At 33.6% G+C, this 12,813-nt stretch overlaps 2 protein-coding genes, 1 non-coding gene and 3 pseudogenes across 6 annotated transcripts, besides 4 other annotated features; 5 read left to right on the top strand and 1 right to left on the bottom strand.

Moving 5' to 3' along the window:
- Positions 1 to 516: part of a mobile genetic element that runs on past the window's edge.
- A 263-nt stretch (positions 517 to 779) lies between these two features.
- Positions 780 to 808: a mobile genetic element.
- Positions 809 to 1,154: 346 nt separating this feature from the next.
- Positions 1,155 to 1,980: a mobile genetic element.
- Positions 1,981 to 2,300: 320 nt separating this feature from the next.
- On the bottom strand, positions 2,301 to 2,380 carry TVAGG3_0720780. Its single transcript has one exon. It is a non-coding gene; the product is annotated as a tRNA-Leu (tRNA).
- A 2,950-nt stretch (positions 2,381 to 5,330) lies between these two features.
- Positions 5,331 to 12,772: a mobile genetic element.
- TVAGG3_0720770 lies at positions 5,570 to 6,251 on the top strand (annotated as a pseudogene). The gene has a single exon. A coding segment is annotated over exon 1 (682 nt).
- TVAGG3_0720760 lies at positions 6,400 to 7,477 on the top strand (annotated as a pseudogene). The gene has a single exon. A coding segment is annotated over exon 1 (1,078 nt).
- Positions 7,594 to 8,004, top strand: TVAGG3_0720750 (protein of unknown function, DUF4106 family; the record flags this gene model as incomplete). Its single annotated transcript, XM_051244113.1, has 1 exon — positions 7,594 to 8,004. The coding sequence occupies one exon, from the start codon at positions 7,594 to 7,596 to the stop codon at positions 8,002 to 8,004; it is 411 nt and encodes a 136-aa protein (XP_051090700.1).
- On the top strand, positions 8,916 to 9,710 carry TVAGG3_0720740 (uncharacterized protein; the record flags this gene model as incomplete). Its single annotated transcript, XM_051244112.1, has 1 exon — positions 8,916 to 9,710. One exon carries the CDS (start codon positions 8,916 to 8,918, stop codon positions 9,708 to 9,710), a length of 795 nt encoding a protein of 264 aa, XP_051090699.1.
- On the top strand, positions 9,737 to 10,964 carry TVAGG3_0720730 (annotated as a pseudogene). The gene has a single exon. A coding segment is annotated over exon 1 (1,228 nt).
- Positions 12,773 to 12,813: the final 41 nt, after the last annotated feature.

The following is a 12,813-nucleotide window of genomic DNA, read 5'->3' as shown; positions in this document are numbered from 1 at the left end:
GCAGATGTTCATTATTTTAGGGGTGTTCGTGGCCAGTATATTTATGGCATAATCGACGATTTTAGCCGCAAAGTCCTAGCGTGTATACAAATACCAGATATGCTGGCAGCGACGACAGCGAACGTTGCGGCTTCCGCCTTCATTGAATTTGGCGCCCCTTATTGTTTCTGGACGACAACGGTTCAAAAATAGGGCGCCTTTCAAGATCTACTTGATCTTTGGGGCGTCCAATGGCGGCATACAGACTCTCATTCTCCCTACCAAAATGGGAAGATTGAGAGATTCTGGCCGACATTGGAGCGCTGCCAAAGCATTCAGGCTATTCCTGCCTTTATTTGGGAGTACAATAATAACACACCGCATTGAAGATCTCCCAATTAATCCATTAACTGGAACAAATTACACGCCAAATCAAATGTATCAGCTGAAACCGAAATACACAAATGCAGATACAGAAAGGTTGTGGCAAATATGGATACAGATACAGGCATGACCGCTGTTGACACATTCACAGCGTAATAATAAACATAATTTTTTAATTTCATTTTTAACAAGTTTTTTTAAATGTATGTAATGAATAATTCATTAGAATATGATAATGCACATTGTAACAGAATAGAACAATCACCAAATTTTTTTGAAATTAAAAAATAAAAGTAAAAAGTATAAAGTAATCTAACCAAAAAAGATATTTAAAAGAATTTTGGAAAAAACAGAATAAGGATAATAATATTATTTTAGATACACAATCGATGTACTGAAGAATAATCCGGTAAAATGATGATATAAAATTAGATTATTTTACAAGTAGCTAAAAGAATAAAACTATAATATAAAATAAATGAAGTTTAATGAAACAATAAAGGTTAAATAAATAATAAAGATTTTTTTATTAATCAGTATTGAGAAGAAGTAACAGCTGACACTTGGTAGAAAACTTCTTATGTCTAGAAAATTCTATCTTGCCTTTTATTTTTTTCTCGCTGTGAAACGTATTCGGTCTTTTTTTTAAAAATTAATTTTTTTGTTAGAGATAAGAGCTAAAACTCGGTAAACAACTTCTTTATGTCTAGAAAAATTCTATCTTGCCTTTTATTTTTTTCTCGCTGTGAAACGTATTCGGTCTTTTTTTAAAATTAATTTTTTGTTAGAGATAAGAGCTAAAACTCGGTAAACAACTTCTTTATGTCTAGAAAATTCTATCTTGCCTTTTATTTTTCTCGCTGTGAAACGTATTCGGTCTTTTTTTTAAAAATTAATTTTTGTTAGAGATAAGAGCTAAACTCGGTAAACAACTTCTTTATGTCTAGAAAATTCTATCTTGCCTTTTATTTTTTTCTCGCTGTGAAACGTATTCGGTCTTTTTTTAAAAATTAATTTTTTGTTAGAGATAAGAGCTAAAACTTTGCAGACAACTCCCCCATGTCTAGCAAATTTAACATTCGTCTCCCATTTTTATATATTTGGTTAGAATGTTCGAAAATGCGTATATGGTCATTAATATTAATTGAAAAGAACTTGAATTAATTCAATCTGATCTCACAAAATATTTTAAATTACAAACTTTGTAGTTTGAATAGATAATTAGTATTAAACTCAATAACTAGTTTATTTTTGAATAAAAATTATTTGAATTCATTCAATTTTGTGAATTTTCCTTCAAAATCAAGTTTAAATATCTTATTTGCCATATAATTATAAATACAATGAAACATATTCGAAATTGAAAAGAATGACTTTTTCTGTTTTCAATCATTCAATTTGAATTTTGCAAAAGTGGATTTCTCATTGAATAGCTATTAAAAACAACAAGCAATTTAACTTACATTCAAATTTATTTGTGTTATATTCAATCTTCTCAAAACTTATAATTTTCGGCTATAGCATGATTATATGCTATATAATATAATAAACCTATAATAGTATCATTCTTTCAATTATTTGAAGAGAAAACCGAAAAAATCTATTTTCGGTCTATAACAGAAGAAATATTTATCGTGATTTCCTATGACATTATAAGATTTTAGACACCATTGGTTTGTGAAAATATAATTTAATACCTATGTGGATATTATATTGCTTAAAAATTTAATAATTAACATATTTTCGAGATATCCAAATTATATATTATTTTGCAGAATGGAGTTAAAACCTAGAATTCATAACTTAAGTCTTTATATGAGTCTAAGAATATGTGAACAAATAGATTATTCGTATTCATGCCCGTAAGAGTCGAATAGCTTCTGATGAACCCTATGATATTTTCAAACAATAAAATTAAAAAAAAGTATTTAAAAAAATGGTCACTCTGGGGTTCGAACCCAGGCCCTCGCGGACCAGTGCCTTAAACTGGCGCCTTAGACCACTCGGCCAAATGACCTTTACATGTTTTCAATTTATTTATGATTTGAATTATTACTAATTTCATATTAATTGCAGAATTAAATGATGATTGAATTTTCAATCACTAAAATCGAAATTTATCATCAAAATCATTATCATCATCTTTTTACTTTTTTTTATAGTTGCACTATATTAGTGCAAAAAATTAAAATTTTTCTAGCTGACTTTAATTCAGATTTACGGCAAATGGCATGAAGAATCATTGAAAATTAACCTTAAATATCTGAATTGAAGCCAATGTCATAGGGGCTTATTTTTCGCCTGCGAATTTTTAATGCTGAAGTATTTCAACTTATACATTCGAATAAAATATTGTAATTTCAAAATTTTGTATAATAAAATGAACTGTTTGAACATTTAGGTATAGAAATAAAAAAAAAAAAAAAAAAAAGGGAGTGGGGCCTCCAGGCACTTCGTGCCCTCTAGCCCTGAAGATGTTTAGTATAACTTTGTCCGGACAAGTAAGGGTCTATCGTCGCTACAGGAAAAGTTACAGGCGTTCCAAGGAAGTATACTTTGAGAAGCCTTTTCTCCCTTTTAAAACAAGATAGGACGGTTATTTTACAAAAACTGACAACACTTTGACCGAGTAGTTTTTTGTGCTGAACAAAAAGTGTCAATAAACATCTGTCAAAAACCGCTTTTTAACTTCACTTAAAATGCCACGTAAGCTACGTAAGAATATACGTAAGAGAAGAGAGCATAAACATCCAATAGTAAAACTGACACCACAACAACAGTTGCAACAACAAATGATGAATGACCCCACTATGTTGCAACAAATGTCAAGCAACCCTATGCTTTAAACCGAGTTATTGGTGCACAGAGTGGAGGTTTAAGAGCGGCACTTTTAGCGAAAATGAGGCTATGGGGAGCTGCAGACGGAACAGCTTTAACCTCAAAGTCAAATGAATTTGAGTTCACTCAAAAATCAAATAACAGATGTCAAAAAGTCAAACATAGACATACAGAAACAAATAAGTGAAAACGAAAAGAAACTAGAATATGAAGACACACAAAGAACTCAATGAGTTAAACGTAGAGAAAAAGAAGAAAGAAGAACAACTGAAAGAACTAAGTACAGAGGAATATGCGAAAAAAGTGTCAGAAAAAGCAGCAGAAGTAGCAAAAATGGAACAAGATGTTATAAATTTGAAAAACATACTACTCAATATAAAGTACTGAAAGATGAAGAGATAAAACAAAAAGCCCTGAAGACATATATGGATAGCGATGAGTATAAAAAAGAAGTTGAAGCAAATGTAAAGCAGAAAAACTTTTACAGTTGCAAAACCAAACCGTACAGTATGAAAACTTAGCACAAGAAAGTAAAAATAACGACGCAGCCATGCAAAAGGCAATGAAAAGCGCAGAATATATAAAAGCTAATAATGATGGTTATGCCCAAGCCAACGCTAAAGCAGCCCAACTTATAGGGTCAATAAGACAAAAATACAAGCGGATGAAGACAGTTCAAATGAAGCTTTAATGAATGCTGACTTTAAGAACGCCTTCGAAGCTCTTTCATAGTAAGGTGAAACTATGAACGACTCTCATCTGGAAAGAAACTGAAGTCTGAAGGTTTCGACAAAGAGTTAAGAGAAGTAGCACAAAATATGACGAAAATAACAGATGCAGCAACGAGACAGGCAGTTCAAAGTGCCTATGACGCCGTTAGAGCAACTGTTGTGGAAAGTCAAAAAAAGAGTTTACAACAGACCAAAACAGACCTAGTAAATGCTTTCTTAAAAACGAAAAGTCAGGTAGGACATTATGCTGCAGATGAACATATGGCCAGCTGGTGAACTTATATACCAGCTGGTGGAACTTATTATACTAGCTAGTGAACTTATATACCACCAAACCCTCCAAGGAGAAGCACCTGCACCAGGACTACCTAAAACATTTACATCGTCACATGGACACAGACACAGGCATGCACCAAAACCAGCACAACAACCAACAGTTCAAAACACTGCACCACAACCAACAGTTCAAAACACTGCACCACAACCAACAGTTCAAAACACTGCACCACAACAACCACAAACAGAGCAAGGACATAAGAAAGTATAGAACAAGAAACCAAGAATTCTTAAAAATGCTTAAGGAAGACTATGGTTACCCAGATACTCTTGACTTTAGTGACAGATATAAAGAAGCTATTAGAAAGTTCAAGGAAGGAAATACTGACCCGAACCTATTTAGCTTTATGGTTCAGCACCAAATGGGATATAATTTCAAACCTGGAAAATACAAGCTCGCTAAGGGATATGATTTAATAGCATATCATCCAAATGACATGGATGAATTTACTCCGAGATATTTGGTGTCAGAGCTAAATGATAATTCAACTCTCTTCATGAAACGCGTAAAAAATAGAGACGGAACGAAAGAAGAAAGGTTTATGAGTCCGGATGACTTAGATAGGGAACTTGTTAAAAACGGTCTCGGAATATATGAAATGCCACCAGATGAGGTACAAGAAACTCCACAGGAAGAAGTTCAGATACAACCAGACATGGAAGAAATAGTTCAGCAACAACAGCTAGAAGAGCCTGAAAAACGAACAAGTTCCTCCTTTGGAAACTAACTTCACAGAACTAGATGAAGATTTGGAACAGCCGAAAAATCTTGACCCTCAACAAGTGTATGCGGGAATATGGAATCTTTCAAGAGTCTAAGAAAAATTCGGCTGACATAGTAGAAGAATATCGAAAAATGTTCGCCGACATACAAAAGACTCCAACATCAGATGAAAATATTCAGCATAGAATGGAAGAACTGAAAGAAAGTGTACGCAAATACAACAATCCTTTTTACTTACGACCATATATAACGTTCAATCTTTGGCTGAACTCGGTGAAAATAAAAGGTTAAATTTCACCAAAACATATAGAAATGAAACATTGTTTAAAGTTCATTCAGAACCTAGCCAATATGGAAACAAACCTACTTTTGTTTCTGCAGACTATGGAACTACAATGAGATGGGTCATAAAGCTAATCCGGATAGGTGGTTCATAAACTTACAACCTCAATTCCAAGAAGTTGTAGACGCAATGGAAGTGAATGGTGAACCAGATATAGCTGGTATTTTCAGCGCGGCTTTAATGCCATTGAAAGATATGAAAGATGCAGATATTTTGAACCAGTATGAAATGAACATGGCTGATGGAAATATAACACCTGACGTTCTAAAACATTTATCTCAAAGAACTACACAGAACCATAAAGATGGTATATTTGGTGAAGAGTTTAGAAAGAAAGTTAGGGAGATAGAAGGAAGAGAACCTATTGTACATGACCTTGCAAACGAAAGTTTGCAAAATGTCATAAAAACTTACTTTGCAGACAATGAACCGAGAATGGATGAATATTTAAGAAAAACTCAAATGGACAGTACCAAATGAAATGTTAGTATTGAAAAACATGTTCCTTGACAAAATAAAACCAACTACAGAAATAAATGACGCAAGACTGAAACATTGGGTAAAAGCTTTCCCATTCACAAAAGATATTATTGGTAACATGGAAAGAAAACCAGAATGGCTACAAAAACATATATTTGGAAACGAGCTTATTCCATATGGACAAGCTCTGTTTGAAGAGCTTGAACCGGAAACTCAGGAAAGAGTCATGCAAACAATACGCGAAGACTCAAATACAAACTATGACAAAATCTTTCTAGGATATAGGTTACCTGAGATGGGCGACCAGAGCCCAAAGGCAAAAAGGACATGGGAAATTTACAACATACTAGGTGAACATGAGGCAAAGATGCAACAACTTGAAGCAGAGGGCAAGTTACCAAAAGCGACACCAAAGAAGAAGAGTAGAACAAAGTGAAAATAGTGAAGAAGTAACTTCATCTAGTGAAAGTAGTGGCAATGAAGGAAAAAGAAGAGTTAAAAACTCAGTCAGGAAGAAAGTAAAGCTTGGTCCGAAACAATTATGACATATAAATCCAACTATTCTATATTTTTACCCATATGAAATGTACGCCGCTCAGAATATAACGCCAACAGTTTTGGATGCCATGAACGGAAATGTTTCTGAATGGTATAACGAATGCGACAATGCCATTAGAAGGTCAGAAATAGTTCCTGGAACTTACGAATATACAACTGCTGTTTCTTATGGAAACGTAGGTGAGTTTGGAGAAGGTTCTTCAACAACAGTAGATATTGCTTGCGACAGGTTTCATATTATTTCTATTGACAACTCATTCTTATACGTGGAACAAGACATTGAAATAAAACCTTCTGCCAAGTTGTCTGACAAGAAAGGTTGCAATGGAATTTTCTATGTCGGATACCAATATGCTCCAGAAGTTTTCATGGGATATAAGATATATTCTAACTCTGACTTAGTTCAAACAGTCACATGGGCAAACTATGAATGGTTTGCTTTGAGAAACTCAGTACAACCACAAGCTAGAGAACAAACAGACCAGTATGCAACTATTGAGAAAATAAGAAGACTTGACCCTAACGTTCCAGGAGTTTATTTAACCTTTCTGGTTCAGATGGAACTGCTGCCACTAAAGTAAAACTGAAACTTAGAGTTCCTTTGTCATCTTTCCTCATCTTTAGGTTTTTAAGATACTTGCCAAACTGGGCAGGAAAAATTTCTATCGAACTTACTCCAAGCAAAAATAACTTAGTCATTGCACCAACACAAGACCCATTCACTCTTACAGACGTAATGGGAACAAATAAAACGTCATTCGCCGACTTTTGCAAAGACAAAGTTGACTTAGACTTTGGTTTCTCAAACTTCAACACTGAAGTAAACTATTATTTCAATGCTGCTGGAACTGCTTGGACCCAGTTAAGTTCACATGCGAAAAATTTGAATGCAAGAGAATAGAAAGCAGACTTGCAGTCTATATGTTGGACCCAGATATTTCAAATGCTTTAGCTGCCAAATATATTGCAGTTCCACTTATGTTCCCTATACACCAAATATCTGTCAAAGACTTTGCAGGTGAAGTTGGAAACCAAAGTGCTGACCCAGGTGCAAGAACAGATATTGCTTTAACAACTGCAATGAAACATGCAGATACTATGTTTGTACTGTTCAGAACACTATAAATGACTATTCTTGTTTCTACAACCCCGGTATTAAATATCATATAAACATAGATGGCAAATATTATCCAAGAGAAGAATATTCTACAGTTGAGGATATGAGGTCATACAACTTGACATTAGATGCTATGAACTTTAACAACAACTTCACAACAACCATTAACCCTGAAATGCAAAGTTCTATTATGCCATATGTGAAAGTATGGACTCATACAGGAGGTCAAAAAACTCAATATACAAATGGAGACCGTTCAAACTTTTGGCTTGGCATTCCATTTGCTGACTCAGAAGACTTTATGGGTGGTATTTCAACTGTTGGTACTGTACAAATACAATATACTGGTGACAGAGACGGTCCAGATGAACTGAGAGCAAAGAAGTTTACAAAACCAATAGCACTTTTCACGGAAGATGCTCTTTTGAAGATTCGTTCGATGAAACCTGCTGGGGCTCCTCAGATTGGCATAACGACAGCTTCCATCGAGCAGATTTTGGCAGCAGGTCAGTAAGTTTCTTGAACTGACTTCTCACCGTCAAATATTGACAGTACGCCAGTTTTGACATAATATTGTATTATAAACTTTCCTTTAAAATATCTGTAAGTTTTGAAGTTATATTTTTGTCTGCTTCAAGAACTTTCACCATTTCAGTTATACCAACTTTCTTTGCTTTATGAAAATATTTTGGTTCAGCAAAGACTGCTATTCTATAACATTTTCCATTGTTTGTGTAAAGAACTATTCTGTCAATGTATTTGTATTGTTTGTGAGTATAAACTTTGTTCTGCTTCAATTCAATAAGATATCCGAATACGTCCATCTTTTATTCTAAGTAAAATGTCATTTCCGAAAAATAAAAGCGTAAGTGTTTCAAAAGGTTTAATGGCGGTGGCAGATGTGAAGTTAAATTCACCAACTCAAACAAACAGTCAAAGTATTGTTGTCAATGTCAAAGACAGAGATGTTGAAGTGGGGAAACCATACGAAGACGAAGATGGTATAACAATTGTTCCTGTAAAAGAACCAACATATCCTGAAGTTAGCAGAGACTTAAGTTCTGTTGCAGATATTCGAAACGACTACCAACAACTGAAAGACAAACTTCAAACTCAGGAGAAGATTTGTCAAGCTTTAAGTATAATGTTAAACTTGGTCGAACACAACCCTGTAAAAGTGAACTCATATGTCATTGCACCTCATGAAGTTTTGAAAGAACTATTGAAACTTTTGACAGAGGCAGACGATATAAACATCAAAGAAATAGAACCCGACATTAGTTGCTGTGTGTGTTTCATATAATGTCATTGACAAGATATACGTTATGAAAGGAGGTGAAACGTTGAACTTAAAATATAGTTTCCCAGACGTTATAAAAATATTTGACGACCACAACATTTCATTAAAATTTATTTGCTAAGTAAATGGCAGAAGACATAATGGTTTATACTATTACGACTAAAAACCCTGAGTCATATAATTCTATAACAACAAACTTACAAAGTCCTCAAGGACGATATTGTAAACTAACCTTAAACACAATGACGACTAAAGCCTGTTTTGCTCTTTTGACACCAGAAGACTTTATTGTTGTGAATGGTAAAAAATACTCCTTTGAAGATACTTACTCAGATATACCACCAACAGGTTTTGTTGACTTATTTAATACTTTAAGTACGGGTGTAACATGTGCTGCAACTAGAGCAGGTTTCATTATGTTTGGATGTCCGACTGAGTTTACTATAAACGATATGAGCTATAATACAAAACTTATTTCTGGTTTTTACTACCAACAGTTTCCTATAACAGGAAAAGGTGTCATACAAGGAATGTCTATTCCATTGACATTAAGCACACCAATCTTATATATTGTTTCAAACTTAGGTTCAAAGTGTTATTCGAATGTCGACAGAAACTATTATGACCAAAAGATACTTATGCGTATAAACAATACTTTCTCTGCTTTGCCTATTGTTCATTCGAATGCAGAATTTTCAACCTTAGTGAACTCAAACACTTTGGCAAGTATAACGTTGACATTAGTTGACGCAAACTTTGTTCCTGTAAAACTTTTATGTCCTATGTATTTGTCAATGACGGCAGAAAGTTTCGAATTGGAAGATGCAACTGGTGAAAGTATTGTATTACAAGAACAACTTCAACAACAAATAGCTCAAGAACAACAAATGCAACAAATGCAACAACAAAGTCAAGAATAAAAAAATATTTTTTTATTTTTATAAAAATGTACAGAATAGATGTTTCAGATTTTTATGACTTCCAAGCATTCAGAAATATGTGTCCATTTAGAGACTATAACAAAGCAGTCGAGAATTTGAAACGTTTAGTCATTATGTCGACTCTGCCCCAGAATGTTATGTATGAAAGAATGGGATGTTGTCTTTAACAAACCAAGAGCAACAATAGTTTCAGAACAAGAATGTAGACAGAAACTTAAGAAAATAAAAGTCGTACAAGTTGGAATGAAGATGTTAGATGCTTGGGATATCTTATTGTCAAAGTTAGAAGATTTTTCAGTTCGAGGTATAAAGTTTTATACACCTTCTCCAAACTTCTATTCTATCTTCACTGGATATAAATACGAACAAGTAGAATGGAAAGAAAATATTATAGAAGCTTGGTTAGACCATGTCAAAAGAAATTATATGCAATGGAAACGAAAAGGTTTATGAGTATATCTTATGTTGGTTTGCAAACATCTTACAACATCAAGTGCTAAAAATGAAAACTGCTCTCATTATAATTGGAAAACAAGGAACAGGTAAGAACACATTCTTTACAGATATTTTGTGCAAACTGTTAGAGGGCTATTCGAACCCGAATATGACAAACTTAGAAAACATCTGTGGCAAGTTTAACTCTTCTATTGAGAATATGAAACTTATAGTTTGCAATGAACTTCAAAGTATAGATACAACAAAAGTTTTAAACTCAGATGCTTTGAAGAGTCTTATAACAGACAAAGTTGGAGTTGTTGAAAGAAAGTATAAAGACCAAAGAGTTTGTGAAAATGTTGCAAACTTCATTATGGTTTCAAACAATGCTGTTCCGATGAAGTTAGAAAGTTCTGACAGAAATATGTAGTTGTCAGAACGTCAGATTCTCATATGCAAGATACAGATATTTTGACGACTTAGCAGAAACTTTGACATCTGACTTTTACAACCACTTGTTCTCATATTTTATACATTAGATATTTCTAAGTTCAATCCAAGACAAATTCCACATACCGAAGAGAGACAAACATTGTAGAAGCAAACAAGAGTGTATATGAACTGTTCATAGATGAAACTGACTTTGGTTTAGATGAAAGGTCATTGTACGATTCGTATAAACAATATTGTCAAGAATATGGTTATATGACAGCTTCTAAACGAACATTCTTGGCAAATGTCAAAAGTCTTTTAGACGTACAGAATGGTGTATATACAAAGAAAAATTTTTCTGAGTAAATTTTAAAAAAAATATTTTTTTATCCGATAGAAAAGATGACAAAATTCATCTCAGTAAACAAGTACATGTCAGACTTAAAGAAGAACTAGACCCATTCACGTATTTGAATGTTTACTTCTACCATTTTGAAAATCTTCATTCAGCAAAGTTTGGAACATCGAACCAGTTAAGTTTGCTATTGTGACTAAAAATGGTGCGAAATTTGAAGACTTAGACATAGAAGGTTTGTTAACAGTCAAAGAAAGTTTTGACAGAAGGTTTCAAACCTTAAAGAAGGCAAAGCATACAAACTTGTTATACCTTATGAACCAAAGAAAGCAGACGACTATGAATATTATGAGTCTAAGATAGTTGAAGTTCAAGGTAAATTGGGTAAAAAGATTTTAGAGTCTAAGCCAGTGTTTGCTCCTAAAGAGAAGAGAACATTGACATTGACCCAGAAATGTTCTAAAAATAAAATTTTATTTTTACATGTCAAATTTCTTTTTCTCTGGAACGTTCAGGTTCTTTCTTCTCTTCTTCTACTTCTTTCTCTTTCTCTCTTCTTCTTTTCGTGGAGTTATGTCAAACTCTCTCAGAACCATATCTATGTAAAAGTTCTTTGTCCTTTAATAGCTCATCTATTCTGTTTTCTATTTCATCTTCAAGAACAGCGCATGTGTCTTCTTTGCATTCTAAGAACTTTTGTTGGACTTCATCTCTCCAAGAGGCGTCATCTCTGTCAACAAGTCTGTCATTGACAAATTTTAAGACTGCTCTGCTTAATGTTTTATGGTTCTTGTCATATTCCCAGAAACAGAACTTTAGAACAAATTCACCTTTCTTGTTTACACTATGTAAGATTTTATGGTCGACAGATGTTTTGCTGTCGAAAAGCTTGTCTCGAATATAGATAGCGAAATCGCTAGACATTTTCTAAAAGATAAAAATTTTAATTTTTCTAAAAAATATGTTAGAAAAAAAGTTTGCTGACATTGACAAGAAATTTGAGAATGTTTTAAACAAGAACAAGAGGAAGTTAGAAAATGCTCAGATAAAGCCTATACATGACAAGTTCTTATTTGCTCAGAATGGTATAACAGGTCTAATTGCACCACCTGGGTCGGGTAAGACTTTCACTTATCTTAAAATGGCTGCACAACAACAAGAACTAGATGAGAAGAACCCATTCTATGAGTTAGTTGTTATTTGTAGTACTTCTGGTCAATTTGACCAAACCGTCAATTCGTTCAAAGATATTATAAAGAAGTCTAAGTTAGTATGTATAAAAGACTCTGAGTTGTTGGATTGGATAAAGAAGTACCAAAGAAGAGTTTTGAAGTATAATGCTATAAATGAGTATATAAATTCGAAGTTTAAAGACCCAAATGAGGAAATGCAGAGAATATTAGAGAAGAAACACTTCAGAAACAAACAGAAAGAGATAGAATACATTTCGAAGAAATTGCAATCTTACGATTGGAAGACATACCCTCATAGGTGTCTTCTTATCTTAGATGATTTCGCCTCTCATCCTTTGTTAAAAAATAGAGAACAAGATATGTGTCGAATTCTTAAGAAGCTCAGACACTTTAACATTTCAGTTGTCATTTGTGTACAGACAGCAAAGAGTTTAAGTAAAGATGTTAAAAGAATACTTACTGACATTATACTTTTCCCCGGATTGTCCGAAGACGATTTCATGGAACTTATGAAAGAGTCCATGGCAGGTAAGTTTGACAGATATGAACTCTGGGAGAAGTATAAAGTCATACAAGACCCTCATACTTCTTTCAGAATTCATATCTACGCAAACAAAGTTCAAATTGTAAAAAGTCAAGCTTGAAAAATCTAAGTGTTTAGTCTTAG

The sequence above is a fragment of the Trichomonas vaginalis genome, chromosome III (assembly GCF_026262505.1).
Source record: "Trichomonas vaginalis G3 chromosome III, whole genome shotgun sequence".
NCBI classification, from domain to species: Eukaryota; Parabasalia; order Trichomonadida; family Trichomonadidae; genus Trichomonas; species Trichomonas vaginalis.
Note: the sequence above shows the minus strand (reverse complement) of the source record. Positions and strands in the feature narration are given on the sequence as shown.